Raw genomic sequence first — 12,986 nt, 5'->3', positions numbered from 1 at the left:
ATTTTTAGATCTGTGCCTTTGTCCCCAGTCTCTCCAAGACTTTAAACAAGAATAACTGTTGGACATTGTCAAATGCTTTTTTGGTTTCTAAGGAAATCATCTGGTGCTTTTTTTTTCCAATTTGTTTATATGATGGATTAAGATTCCATATATTGAACCATCCCTGCATGCCTGGGATGAAGCCTACTTGGTCATGTTGGATGATATTTTTGGTATGTTCTTGGATTTGGTTTACAGTTAATTTATTGAGTATTTTTGCATCATTGTTCATAAAAGAGATTGGTCTGAAGATCTCTTTCTTTTTGGGGGTCTTTGAGGATTTATCAAGGTGACTGTGGTCTTTCTTCAAATTATTCCACAAAATAGAAATGGACACAATATTTTGTGGAATAATTTGAAGAATATCAGTTTTCACTCTTCATTGAAGCTCTTGTAGAATTCTGCTCTGAAATCATCTCGCACTTGGCTTTTTTTTTTTGGTTGGAAGGATATTGATGGCTGCTTCTATTTTTTTAGGCAGTATAAGACTATTTAATATCTTTACCTGATTTTGATTCAACTTTGGTAAGTGGAATCTAACAAAAGAATTTTATATTTCATTTAGATTTTTCAAATTTTGTGGCATATAGGCTTTTGACATAAGAGCTTATAGTTCTTTGGATTTTCTCAGTATCTGTTATCTCTCTCTCTTCCTTTCAGACTTTGTTGATTTGGATAGTGTCTTTCTGCCATTTACTTAGTTTGGCTAAGAGTTTGTCTATGTATTTGATTTTCTCTTGGTTTTGCTGATTCTTTGAATTATTCTCTTTGTTTCTAATTTATTGATTTCAGCCCTGAGTTTGGTTATTCATAGTGGTCTACTCCTGTTCGGTGTGTTTGCTTCTTCTTCTTTTTTTTTTTTTAGGGCTTTCAGGTGTGCCATTAAGTTGCTTGTATGGGATGCCTCCAATAGCTTATGAAGGCCTTTAGTGCTATTAAAAGTCCTCTTAGGACTGCTCTCATTGCATCCCATGAGTTTGGGTATGATGTGCATTCATTTTCATTGAAATGTAAGAAGTTCCTTCTTTATTTCTCCCCTGACCTAGATTTCATTGAGTAGGGAGTTGTTCAGTTCCCACGTGTGTGTAGTCTTTTTATTATTTCTGTTATTGTTGAGGTCCATCTTTAGTCCTTCATGGTCTGATAGAATACAAGACATTATTTCAATCTTGTTGTATCTTTTGAGGCCTGGTTTGTGACCTATTGTATGGTCAGTATTGGAGAAGGGTCTGTGAGGTGCTGAAAGAAGATATATTCTTTTCTGTTTGGGTTAAAAAATTCTCTAGATATCTGTTAGGTCCATTTGATTCATGAAATCCATTAGTGTCATTATCTCTCAGTTTAAGTTCTGTTCCATTGCTCTGTCCCTTGATGATAGTGACATGTTGACATCTCCCACTATTAATGAATGGTGATTGATATATTCTTTAAGCTTTATTAACATTTCTTTTACAAATGTGGGTGTCCTTGTATTGAAGACATTGTTGCTCAGAAAACAGATGCCATCTTGGTGGAATTTTCCATTGATGAGTATGAAGTACCCTTCCTCATTTCTATTTATTTATTTATTTATTTATTTATTTATTTATTTTTATTTAGGAGCAATAACTGATATCAGGCAATATTTTCAAAGTTTGAAAGTATGCGTAACAGCATAGTTTTTAAAAAAATCTTTCAACATTTTATTGTGTTCTTTTTAAATTTTTTATTAATAATGGTTTATTCACTTCATATCCCCCCTGTACCTCTTCCTTCCTCCCCTCCCAATCCCACCCTCCATCTTTCCCACCCCTATCCCTTTTCCAGTCCACTGATAAAGGAGGTCCTCCTCCCCTTCATTCTGATCCTAGTCTATCAGGTCTCATTAAGAGTGGCTGCATTGTCTTCTTCTGTGGCCTGGTAAGGCTGATCCCCTCTCAATGGGAGGTGATCAAAGAGCAGGGCAATGAGGTCCTGTCAGAGACAGTCCCTGTCCCCATTACTATGAAGCCCACTTGGATACTGAACTTCCATAGGCTACCTTTTGTGCAGGGGTTTCAGGCCATCTCCATGAGTGGTTCTTCGCTGGAGTATCAGTTTCAAAAGAGACCCCTGTGCCCAGAATTTTTGGAATTGTTACTGTCCTTGTGGAGCTCCTGTCCTCCCCAGGTTTACTATCTCCCAGTTCTTCCATAAGATTCTCTGTACTCTGCTCAATGTTTGGCTATGAGTCTCAGCATATGCCTTGACACCCTGCATGGTAGAGCCTTTCAAAGGCCCTCTGTGGTAGGCTCCTGTCCTGTCCCTGTATTTCCCTCATCTGATGTCCACTCTCTTTGCCTTTCTGCATGGGGTTTGAGCATCTTAGCCAGCATACTCCTTCCTGATTAACTTCCTTAGTTGTACAGATTTTAGTATTTTTATCCTATATTTTATATCCTATATCCAGTTATGAGTGAGTATATACCCTGTGAGACTTTCTGCTTCTGGGATAGCTCACTCAGAATGATCTTTTCCATTTCCCACTATTTACCTGCAAATGTCATGTTTTCCTTGTTTTTCATTGCTTTCATTTTTTCATTGAGTAATCTTCCATCGTATAGATATACCACAATTTCTGTATCCATTCCTCAACTGAGGGCCATCTGTGCTGTTTCCAGCTTCTGGCTATTACAAATAAGGGTATTACAAACATAGTTGAGCAGATGTCCTTGGTGTATTCTTGAGTGCATTTTGGATATATGCTTAGGAGTGGTATAGCTGGATCTTGAGGAGGCGCTATTCCTAATTGTCTGAGAAAGTGCCAGGTTGATTTGTAAAGTGGTTGTATAAGTTTACATTCCCACCAGCAATGAAGGAGGGTTCCCCTTTCTCCAAATCCTATCCAGCATGAGTTGTCACTTGAGTTATTTGTCTTAGTCATTTTGATGGGTGTAAAGTGAAATCTCAGGGTGGTTTTGATTTGCATTTCCCTGATGACTAAGAATGTTGAACATTTCTTTAAGTGTTTCTCTGCCATTCTAAATTCCTCTATTGAGAATTCTCTGTTTAGCTCTGTTCCCCATTTTTTAACTTGGGTTACTTGATTTGTTGGTGTTTAACTTCTTGAAATCTTTATAAATACTGGATATTAACCCTCTGTCAGATATAGGGTTGGTGAAGATCCTTTCCCAATCTGCAGGCAGTCATTTTGTTTTGACAATAGTTTTCTTTGACTTATAGAAGTTTTTCAGTTTCATGAGGTCCCATTTATTTATTGTTGCTCTTAGAGCCTGTACTGTTGAAGTTCTGTTCAGGAAGTTGTCTCCTGTTCCAATGAGTTCAAGGCTCTTCCCCACTTTTTCTTCTAACAGGGTTAGTATGTCTGGTTTTATACTGAAGTCTTTGATCCACCTGAACTTTAGTTTTGTGCAGAGTGATAAATATGGATCTATTTGCATTTTCCTACATGTAGACATCTAGTTAGACCAGCACCATTTGTTGAAGATGCTATCTTTTTTCCATTGTATGGTTTTGGCATCTTTGTCAAAAATCAAGAGTCCATAGTGTGTGGGTGTATTTCTGGGACTTCTATCCGATTCCATTGATCCACTAGTTGGTGTCTATGCAAGTACCATGCAGTTTTTATTACTGTTGCTCTATAGTACAGTTTGAAATCAGGGATGGATATACCTCCAGAAGATCTTTTATTATGGAAGATTGTTTTAGCAATTCTGGGTTTCTTGTTATGCCATATGAAGTTTGGAATTTTTCTTTTAAGTTCTGTAAAGAATTGTGTTGGTAATTTGATGGGAATTGCATTAAATCTGTAGATTGCGTTTTGTACGAGGACCATTTTCACTATGTTAATCATGCCAAGCCATGAGCATGAGAAATCTTTCCATCTTCTGATATCTTCTTCTATTTCTTTCTTCAGAGACTTGAAATTTTTTCATACAAGTCTTTGACTTGCTTGGTTAGGGTCACACCAAGGTACTTTATGTTCTTTTTTACTATTGTGAATTGTGTTGTTTACCTTATTTCTTTCTCTGCATTTTTGTCTTTTGTATATAGGTGGACTACTTATTTTTTGAGTTGATTTTGTATCCAGCCACTTTGCTGAAAGTGTTTGTCAGCTTTAGGAGCTCCATGGCAGAATTTTTGGGGTCACTCAGGTATACTATCATATCATCTGCAAATAGGGATATTTTGACTTCTTCCTTTCCCATTTGTATCCCCTTGATCTTCTTTAATTGTCTTACTGCTCTAGCAAGGACTTCGAGAACTATGTTGAAATGATATGGAGAGAGTGGGCAGCCTTGCCTTGTCCCTGAATTCAGTGGGATTGCTTTAAGTTTCTTTCCGTTTAGCTTGATGTTGGCTATAGGCTTGCTGTATATTGCCTTTACTATGTTTGGGTATGTGCCCTGTATCCCTGATCTCTCCAATACTTTAAACATGAATTGATGCTGGATTTTTTCAAATGCTTTTTCAGCAACTAAGGAGATTATCATGTGTTTATTTTTCTTTCAATTTGTTAATGTGGTGGATCATATCAATGGATTTCCATATATTGAGCCACCCCTGTATAGCTGGCATGAAGCCTACTTGGTTGTAGTGGATGATATCTTTGATGTGTTCTTGTATTGGGTTTGCAAAGTATTTTGTTGAGTATTTTTGCATCAATGTTCATAAGGGAGATTGGCCTGAAATTGTCTTTATGCTGGGGTATCCAAGGTTGCTTGTTCCTGAATAACTGGGTTCTGGATATGCCATATTGTTCTATATTTTGATGGTTGAGCTTTTACGCTGGCCTCTACCCATTGGGCTATCTTAGGTGTTGGGTGTTTGTTTCTGGTACTTCCTGGAATCCTGTGGTGGGTCGAATCCCCTTGGCAGGAAGATGATTTTTTCCAAAGGAGGTCTCCTCAGCTTTTTGGGTATGGTCACTGAATGGCAGGTGTTTTTTAATAATTTCCACAGCTCACCTCAGACATACAGACCTGAGCAATAATTTTGGCCTTTGTTAGTAAAGGGGGCTATCCTCTCACCCAGAGAAATTCTGGAGACAGCTGCCCTGCTGCTGGGTTTCTTTCTGTAAATTTAGTGAGCTGCTACTGTAACCTGAGTGCCCCATGGTTTGGTCAGTTTAGTTAGGGATGACTGGTTGTCCCTTGGAGCAGTTGATCTCAGGGAACCCAGGATTCTGTAGGTCTGAGTTTGGAGCTCTGTGCCCCAGTACCCAAGTGGTAATCAGTGGCAGGTGTGCACCACTCTCATGTGTGCAGCAGGAGGCTAGAGTCTGGAGCCTGTGGATAACTGAAACTTTTCTGGAGCTAGGTGTCCTGAGGTAGGGCCAGATATTTCCCCCACCTTTGGGCTTTCTCCCAACAGGAAGACCCAGTCTGTAGTGTTGGGGGGGTGTAGAGTGCATAGGTGCTTGCGAATGGTGGCTCCAAGCAGGTGACTGGACAGAAACCTGGAAAAATTTTCTGATAATATTCCCATATGTGGTCATGGTGGTGGTGTTGGTAGTGGTGGTGGGCGGGTCAGCTGAGTGCTCTAAGCTGGGACCTGCTGTTTACCTCCCTGTGGGGTTTTCTTTCTACAGGGAAACCCATCCTTTAGTGCCCTGGGGTACACAGTTCTGTCTGTGATGGAGAGTTGGTTACGTGGGTCTGGCGGCTGAAGTCCCACTCAGGGCTGGCTGCTGTGCACCTGCAAGTCTACAGGACCTTTTCCATGGATATACTGGATGGCATTCAGTCAGTCCCACTTGCTTCCTTCCCTGTGGGTTTTTCTTGAGAGTGGGACTCCCAGTCTCTGGTGCTCTGGGGCACACAGTTCAGACTGGGAAGGTGATCAGGACACACTTCTTGGGTCTATTTCCTTGAAAACCTTATTCCTGCCAAAACAGCCCAGGAAATTTTCCAGGGATTAGCTGGGTGCTCTGAGGTTGAACCCAATTGTTTTTCTCATCATTGGCTTTCTTATCACCTGGTAAACACAGTCAATATTGTTTAGGGACCAACTGTTCCAACTATTTGTCACTGTGCAGTCTCTGTTACCCCGCTGATCAGTATGCAATCAGCCCTGCAATCTGGAATCTGTTTTTAATTTTAAATGAATATGAGTATTTTGATTGTAGTCATGAATATGAACCTCTTGTGTGCCTGATCGTCACAATAGTCCAAAGATGTGTTCAGAACTCATGAACTTATAGCAATTGATAATAGTGGGTCCCAGTTAAACACTGACATTTCAGACCAATTATTTGCAAGAGCAGCAAGAGCTCCTCACTGCTGAGCCATCTCTCCTGCCTTATGTTGCTTACATATATCATCATTTACATTGCTAATATTGTCATCTTTGTATTTTTAGCTATTTAAACATGCATTCCTTTTAGTAGATCTTATTAAAGTTACAGTTTAAGCTAGGGCATTGTAGATTTCTGGAAATTGAATATACAACTGGAGTGAATGTATAATTTCTTGTAGAAGCTTCAGTAAACACCTCTCAGTTCTTTCCATCTTTTATGTTTGTTTTATTGAATTAAAGGGAGACTCTGTCTTACTATATAGTTCTGGCTGTCCTAGAACTCTTTGTATAGATCATGCTGGCATCCAATTCAATAAGATATACCTGTGTCTGCCTCCTGAGTGATGGAATTAAAGGCATGACAGACTATACCAGCTTGTCCATAATTTTTTTTGTAGTTAGACACTGTTCATAAATTTCTCTGGTGTGTACTTAGTACTGTTCATCTGTTAATTTCTCTCTGTGTGTCTCTGTCTCTCTCTTTCTATTTTGCTCTCTTCTCTCTGTTTGTCTTTGTCCACATTAATTGCCATGACTATTACAAACCTCTATTCTATTCAGATATGACACAGTTAAACTTTGTTATTCTGTTTTCCTCTAAAATGACTTAGTGATAACATTCACACTTATTTTTTAATAGAAAAGTTTTAATCTTCATTTTAAACTATAGACTATACATGATTTAGAAAGGAAAATATACAAAACAATGATCAAAGAATAATCATGTGTTCTATGCCTTTTCTTTTGTCTGGGAACTCAGAAATATGATGTTATCAGCTATGATTATTGTTGCTTGCCACTCACATTATTTTTATCCATCTATTCACTGTAGTACAATTTCCCTTCCACAAATATATGAGCCCCCATTTTCATATACTGGTATGCCAAATCTCTGATCCCTGGTCAAAACATGATATCCAGTGCCATGTTGTCTTTTGACTGACACCACCCATCTGTTCACTGTCACCTGATAGCCACATCTCATTTGTTGCTAGATAAGATATGATGACTGTGTTTTTTCCTTCCACCTGTCTCATGACAGGGTCCTGACCTACTTGCCCAAGTAACTAAAGATGATTCATACATCACTCAAGAACCCAACTAATGTCTAATTCATATTCATGCTTTACAAACTAATGAAACGCCTTTAGAAAGGTTTCCAAAGCATGCCTTTGGTTTTCCTTACAATCTAAACTTTAAGCTTTTTCTTCTCCCCTTGTTCACCTGATGCACAGCACCCAACTATCTAACACTAGCACTTCTGTGTCAGAAAATAAATGGAAGCAGCACTAGAATTATATGATTCTATTGCCAATGAAGTATAAATTTATATTGTTGCTACCCTTTCTGTTGTACAAATGCATGGCATATTTTAGAATTCAGTGACCTTCAATGATGTGCATGTGAAATTCAGCCAAGAAGAGTGGGCTTTGCTGGAACCATCACAGAAACAACTCTACAATGATGTGATGTTAGAGACCTGTAAAAACCTCACTGCGATAGGTAAGACAGCAAATTTTCTTTCACTTTTAAAATAAGGAGACAAGTCTTACTTTGTTATTGATCCTGTTCTATGATTCCAATTGAGAATGAGGAGGAATGAGGTGAATAAATCAGGCATGGTTCTAAGGGTCATAGAAGATAGTGATTTAAGTTTTGCTTTAATAATAATATGATATTTCCAGTCATATATATTTTCTGGTACTCTATTTTAGGCTACAATTGGGAAGACCATACCATTGAAGAACATTTTCAAAGTTCTACAAGTAATAAAAGGTAACTTTATTTGCACACTGATATAGATATGAATCTTAAGAAATTTTAATGTGTCCTGGAAGTTTGTTTTTTGTTTGTTTGTTTGTTTGTTGGCTGCTTTTTATTTTCTGTTTTTGAAATAGTTTTTTTTTTCTGTGTACTGTGGCTTGACTTAGACTTGCTTGTTAGAACAATGTGATCTCAAAATCACACAGATCTGCCTGCTTCTGCCTCCACAAAAGCTGGGATTAAAGGAATATACCAGCACACCTGGCTGTGTCCTGGAGGTTTTAAAGAAAAGCAACAGTGTAAAAAGAGCACTGTTTTAAGTGTACTGATGATCATTAAAATCTCACAATTCCACGTACCTCAATGTCAGGTATCTGATTTGTATTTGCAAGGCACTCCCCTAAGATAGAAGAAAACAAAATAATGTTGTAACAGAAAATACCATTGAAATCATATAGACATTACAGCTACTGAGTTAAACTGCCAATCTGTTTAGTCTCATTCTATCTACTCAGATATTGTAAGAGGTATACACATTGAATAGGTGATCACTATGTTTCAAAACCTTCTAATGAGCAGATATTTCATAGTACAACCAGTGTTACACATATTCATGTAGTAACACTGTAAAGTTTAGTGAAAGGAGCAGCTTATGAGAGTCAAGAATATAATTGTGGAGAAACCTTAATCCCTATATGACATGTCTATGATGAACAAAAAAAAACGTGTTAATTCAATGTGGGAATCTTTTATTATTCTTGTAATTTAAATTGGTATATCATATGTCACAATGTTTATAAGACACATGAGCATAGAGATATTGAAAGAAGCAGTGTACCTGTGTTTCTCCAAGAATAATTAATTTTGTAGAAGTCCTCACTTTGAGTAGATTTTCTGAATGTGATAAAAGGTAACAGTTAATTGGTTTTGCAACTTCACTGAGAATTCATCAGCAAAATCATACTGCTGAAAATACCTATGAATACTAGAAATTTGGAACTTCTTCTGCTTGTCCTGGCTCACTTTGTAAATGAAGTGTCATTCATACCGTACAAAAATTTGTGAATGGGATTGCTTTGGTAAAACTCTGAATCCTTATAATACTCTTCATATACACGAGAAAACCTCCTATAGAAAAATGATGCTATAAAAGTGAACCACATAATAAATGCTCTTACCATCACAGAGATCTTCAAAAATACCCATAATGAAGGGGAATGCCATGAATGTAAATAAAATGATAAAACTTTAAGATTTGATTCTTCTTTATCATTAGACCAAATTATAAAATTGATTCATATAGATAAATATATTTATTAGTGTAATGAAATGACTGTGGTCAATATTTCACATGTGCCAATTATCTTTGCAGGCATGAAAGCAGTCGTACTGGAGAGAAACCTTTTAAATGCACTCTATGTGGTAAATCCTTCCACCATACCACTGGTCTCAAAAGCCATGAAAGAACACACACTGGAGAGAAGCCTTACAAATGTAATCAATGTGGTAAAGCCTTTACAAAAAACAGTCAGCTCATACGGCATAAAAGAACACACACTGGAGAGAAACCATATGAATGTAATGAGTGTGGCAAAGCCTTTTCACAAAACAGTAATCTCATAAGCCACAAAAGAACACACACTGGAGAGAAACCATATGAATGTAATGAGTGTGGCAAAGCCTTTTCACAAAACAGTAATCTCATAAGCCATAAAAGAACACACACTGGAGAGAAACCTTATGAGTGTAACCAGTGTGGTAAAGCTTTTGCAAAAAACAGTCATCTCATAAGCCATGAAAGAACACACACTGGAGAGAAACCTTATGAATGTAACCTGTGTGGTAAAGCCTTTGCAGAAAACAGTCATCTCTTAAGCCATAAAAGAACACACACTGGAGAGAAACCTTATGAATGTAACCAGTGTGGTAAAGCCTTTGCAGAAAACAGTCATCTCATAAGCCATAAAAGAACACACACTGGAGAGAAACCTTATGAATGTAACCACTGTGGTAAAGCCTTTGCAGAAAACAGTACTCTCATACGGCATAAAAGAACACACACTGGAGAGAAACCTTATGAATGTAACCAGTGTGGTAAAGCCTTTGCACAAAACAATCATCTCTTAAGTCATAAAAGAACACACACTGGAGAGAAACCTCATGAATGTAATCAGTGTGGTAAAGCCTTCGCACATAACAGTACTCTCATACGGCATAAAAGAACACACACTGGAGAGAAACCTTATACATGTAACCAGTGTTGTAAAGCCTTTGCACAAAACAGTCATCTCATAAGCCATACAAGAACACACAATGGAGAGAAACCTTATGAATTTAATGAGTGTGGTAAAGCCTTTGCACGCAACAATAATCTCATAAGCCATAAAAGAACACATACTGGAAAGAAACCTTATGAATATACCCAATATGATAAAGCCTTTGCACAGCTGTCTCCGGAAACATGAAAAAACGCACAGTGGAGAGAAGCCTGGTGAGGATAGTGTGATAAAACCTTTGCATATAACAGTCATCTCCTAAGACAACAACACATTCTGGAGGGAAACCATATAAATTAACTGTGTGGCAAAGCCTTTGCACATAACATCGCCTAATACATAAAAGAAAACATACTGGAAAAAAGCTATCTGACTTTAACCAATGTGAAAAAACTTTTGCACTTCAGAATCATCCTCACACTCATGAAAGAAATCCTAATGGACAGTGCTTTTAACATGGTGAAACCATTCCGTATTTTTATAATCTTCATCATCATGAAAGGATTCATACTGGAGAGAACTTTTGAATGTGTTAAAATGGTGAAGCCTTGCACAAATCTAGAGTCATCATCATCATAAAAGTATCCTTACTGGAGAGGAATTCTTTGACTATAAGCAATATAGAAAGGCCTTTGTGTTCTTTGGTCTACTGAGATCCAACAGAACTGAAAAACTAGCTCAATGGAAATGACTTCCCTTTTGTGAAGGGGACGGGGAAAGGGAATGGGGGCAATAGGAATGGAGGGTAGTAATGGGGGAGAGAAGGGAGTGGGACTACAATTGGAATTTAAAGCAAATAAAATTATTTTTAAAAAGAATACAATGAATGGTGAATATCAATTACATGCAAAAGTATTATAAAATGTGTTTAGGGAAGACTTATTGATAAATCTGATTCTCAACATTTACTGTTTTCAATTGCCTCACTTTAGACAAGAAAAGTTCAGTCCAGTGGATGAATATGTAGGGAATGGTGAACTAACACCAGCCAGGAAGTTCTCTGAGAGTAATATAACAGTGGTAGCCTGTAGAAGTTTCTTTGTGTATACGTATATATTGTTCCAGGGGTTCTATTGAAAACCATCACAACCCAGACTGAATTTTGAGATGTGAACGAGGAGGCTTTCTCTTCCATGTATGACCCTGCTGCTGGCCTAGTTGTGTAACAATGTAAGGGTGAGTTTTCTGTCTGACTTCAACTGGGGAGTGTCTTTAGACATAGATGCTACTAGACAAATTTAATAGATGGCTTTTGACACTGATCCCTGCTAACTCTCTCCTCCTTTTAAATATAGGATGATTAGGATCTATGCTCTTGTTCATATGATAGGAATGTGCTATCTAATGCAAATCAAGCATTCTTGAAGTACCTAGTTTTGAATGATTATATACACCTCTCCATGGAGCATCCCAATCATTTCCCAAGGGGTATATAGCCTCTGTTTTCTGGAATTCAATTTGAACTTATTTCCTGAGGTGGTTCCTCTAGACAGAAGGAGAACCAAGTTCTTTGAAGTGCTTGTGATCAAATGTTTCAGACTTCATAGCATTTCATATTTCACATGTTTCTGGATGTGAGATGGTCAATTAAACATTGTCTTGTGAGTGGGACTCTGTAAAATGAGTTATGCTTAGTGTTAATTTCACAGTAAAGTTGCAGGCAAGCTTCAGGATATGGAGTCTTCTGACCTGAGCAGAGTGGCCTATGGAGAAGTAATAAAAACAGAAATATTACTTCCTTGTTTTAATAGCTGAGTAGTACTGTGATAAGACATGGGTGGATGGCAGAGGAGGGAAACTCATCTTTTGAGTGGGATAGAGGGAAGAGAAAGGATGTGACCAGTAGGAGTTGAGGGAGGGGCCTTCAGTCAGGATATATAATGAATAAACTGTGAAAAAATTAAAAATAATTAATAAAAGAAAAAAGAATTAGAAAAACAAAACCAGAGAGCAAAAATTTGAGTTCAGTCTGGGTAAATGCCCTTGCTCAAAAAAAAAAAAAAGATATAAAGAAAGAAAAGAGTAAGCATCTTACCATGGTCTTCCTTCTTGATTACCTTCCCTAGGTCTACAGATTTTAGTATGAGCATCCTATATTATATGTCTAATATCCACTTATATGTGAGTATGTACCATGTGTGTCTTTTTGCTTCTGAGATACCTTACTAAGGATGATAATTTCTAGATCTCACCATTTGCCAGCAAATTTCATGATTTCTTTGTTTTTAACTGCTGAGTAGTATTCCATTGTGTAAATGTACCACAATTTCTTTATCCATTCCTCAACTGAGGGACAACTGGCTTGTTTCCAGCTTCTGGCTATTACAAGTAAAGCTGCCATGAACATGGTTGAGCAAATATCCTAGTTGTATACTTGAGCATTTTTTGGATATATGCCTAGGCGTGGTATGGCTGGATCTTGAGGTATGACTATTCCTAATTGTCTGAGAAATAACAGGAACCTATCACAGAGGTCCTCTGAAAGACTCTACCCAGCAGGGTATCGAAACATATGCTGAGATTCAGAGCTAAACATTTTCAGAGTGCAGGGAATGTTATGAAAGAAGGGGGAGATAGAAATATCTGGATGGAACAGGAGCTCCACAAAGAGAACAACAGAATCAAAAGGTC

The 12,986-nt window shown here is 37.6% G+C and overlaps 1 protein-coding gene across 1 annotated transcript in view; it reads left to right on the top strand.

The window, feature by feature from the left end:
* Positions 1-10,564, top strand: part of LOC132650600 (zinc finger protein 431-like) — a 182,040-nt gene extending 171,476 nt beyond the window's left edge. Inside the window, exon 5 of the mRNA XM_060375949.1 lies at positions 9,467-10,564. Coding sequence (XP_060231932.1) covers positions 9,467-10,544 — 1,078 coding nt within the window. The 3' untranslated portion in view covers positions 10,545-10,564. The remainder of the gene's footprint in view (positions 1-9,466) is intronic.
* Positions 10,565-12,986: the final 2,422 nt, after the last annotated feature.

Source organism: Meriones unguiculatus, assembly GCF_030254825.1.
Source record: "Meriones unguiculatus strain TT.TT164.6M chromosome 13 unlocalized genomic scaffold, Bangor_MerUng_6.1 Chr13_unordered_Scaffold_28, whole genome shotgun sequence".
Classification (NCBI taxonomy): domain Eukaryota; kingdom Metazoa; phylum Chordata; class Mammalia; order Rodentia; family Muridae; genus Meriones; species Meriones unguiculatus.
The sequence above is the reverse complement of the archived record's forward strand: the minus strand, read 5'-3'. Positions and strand labels throughout refer to the sequence as shown.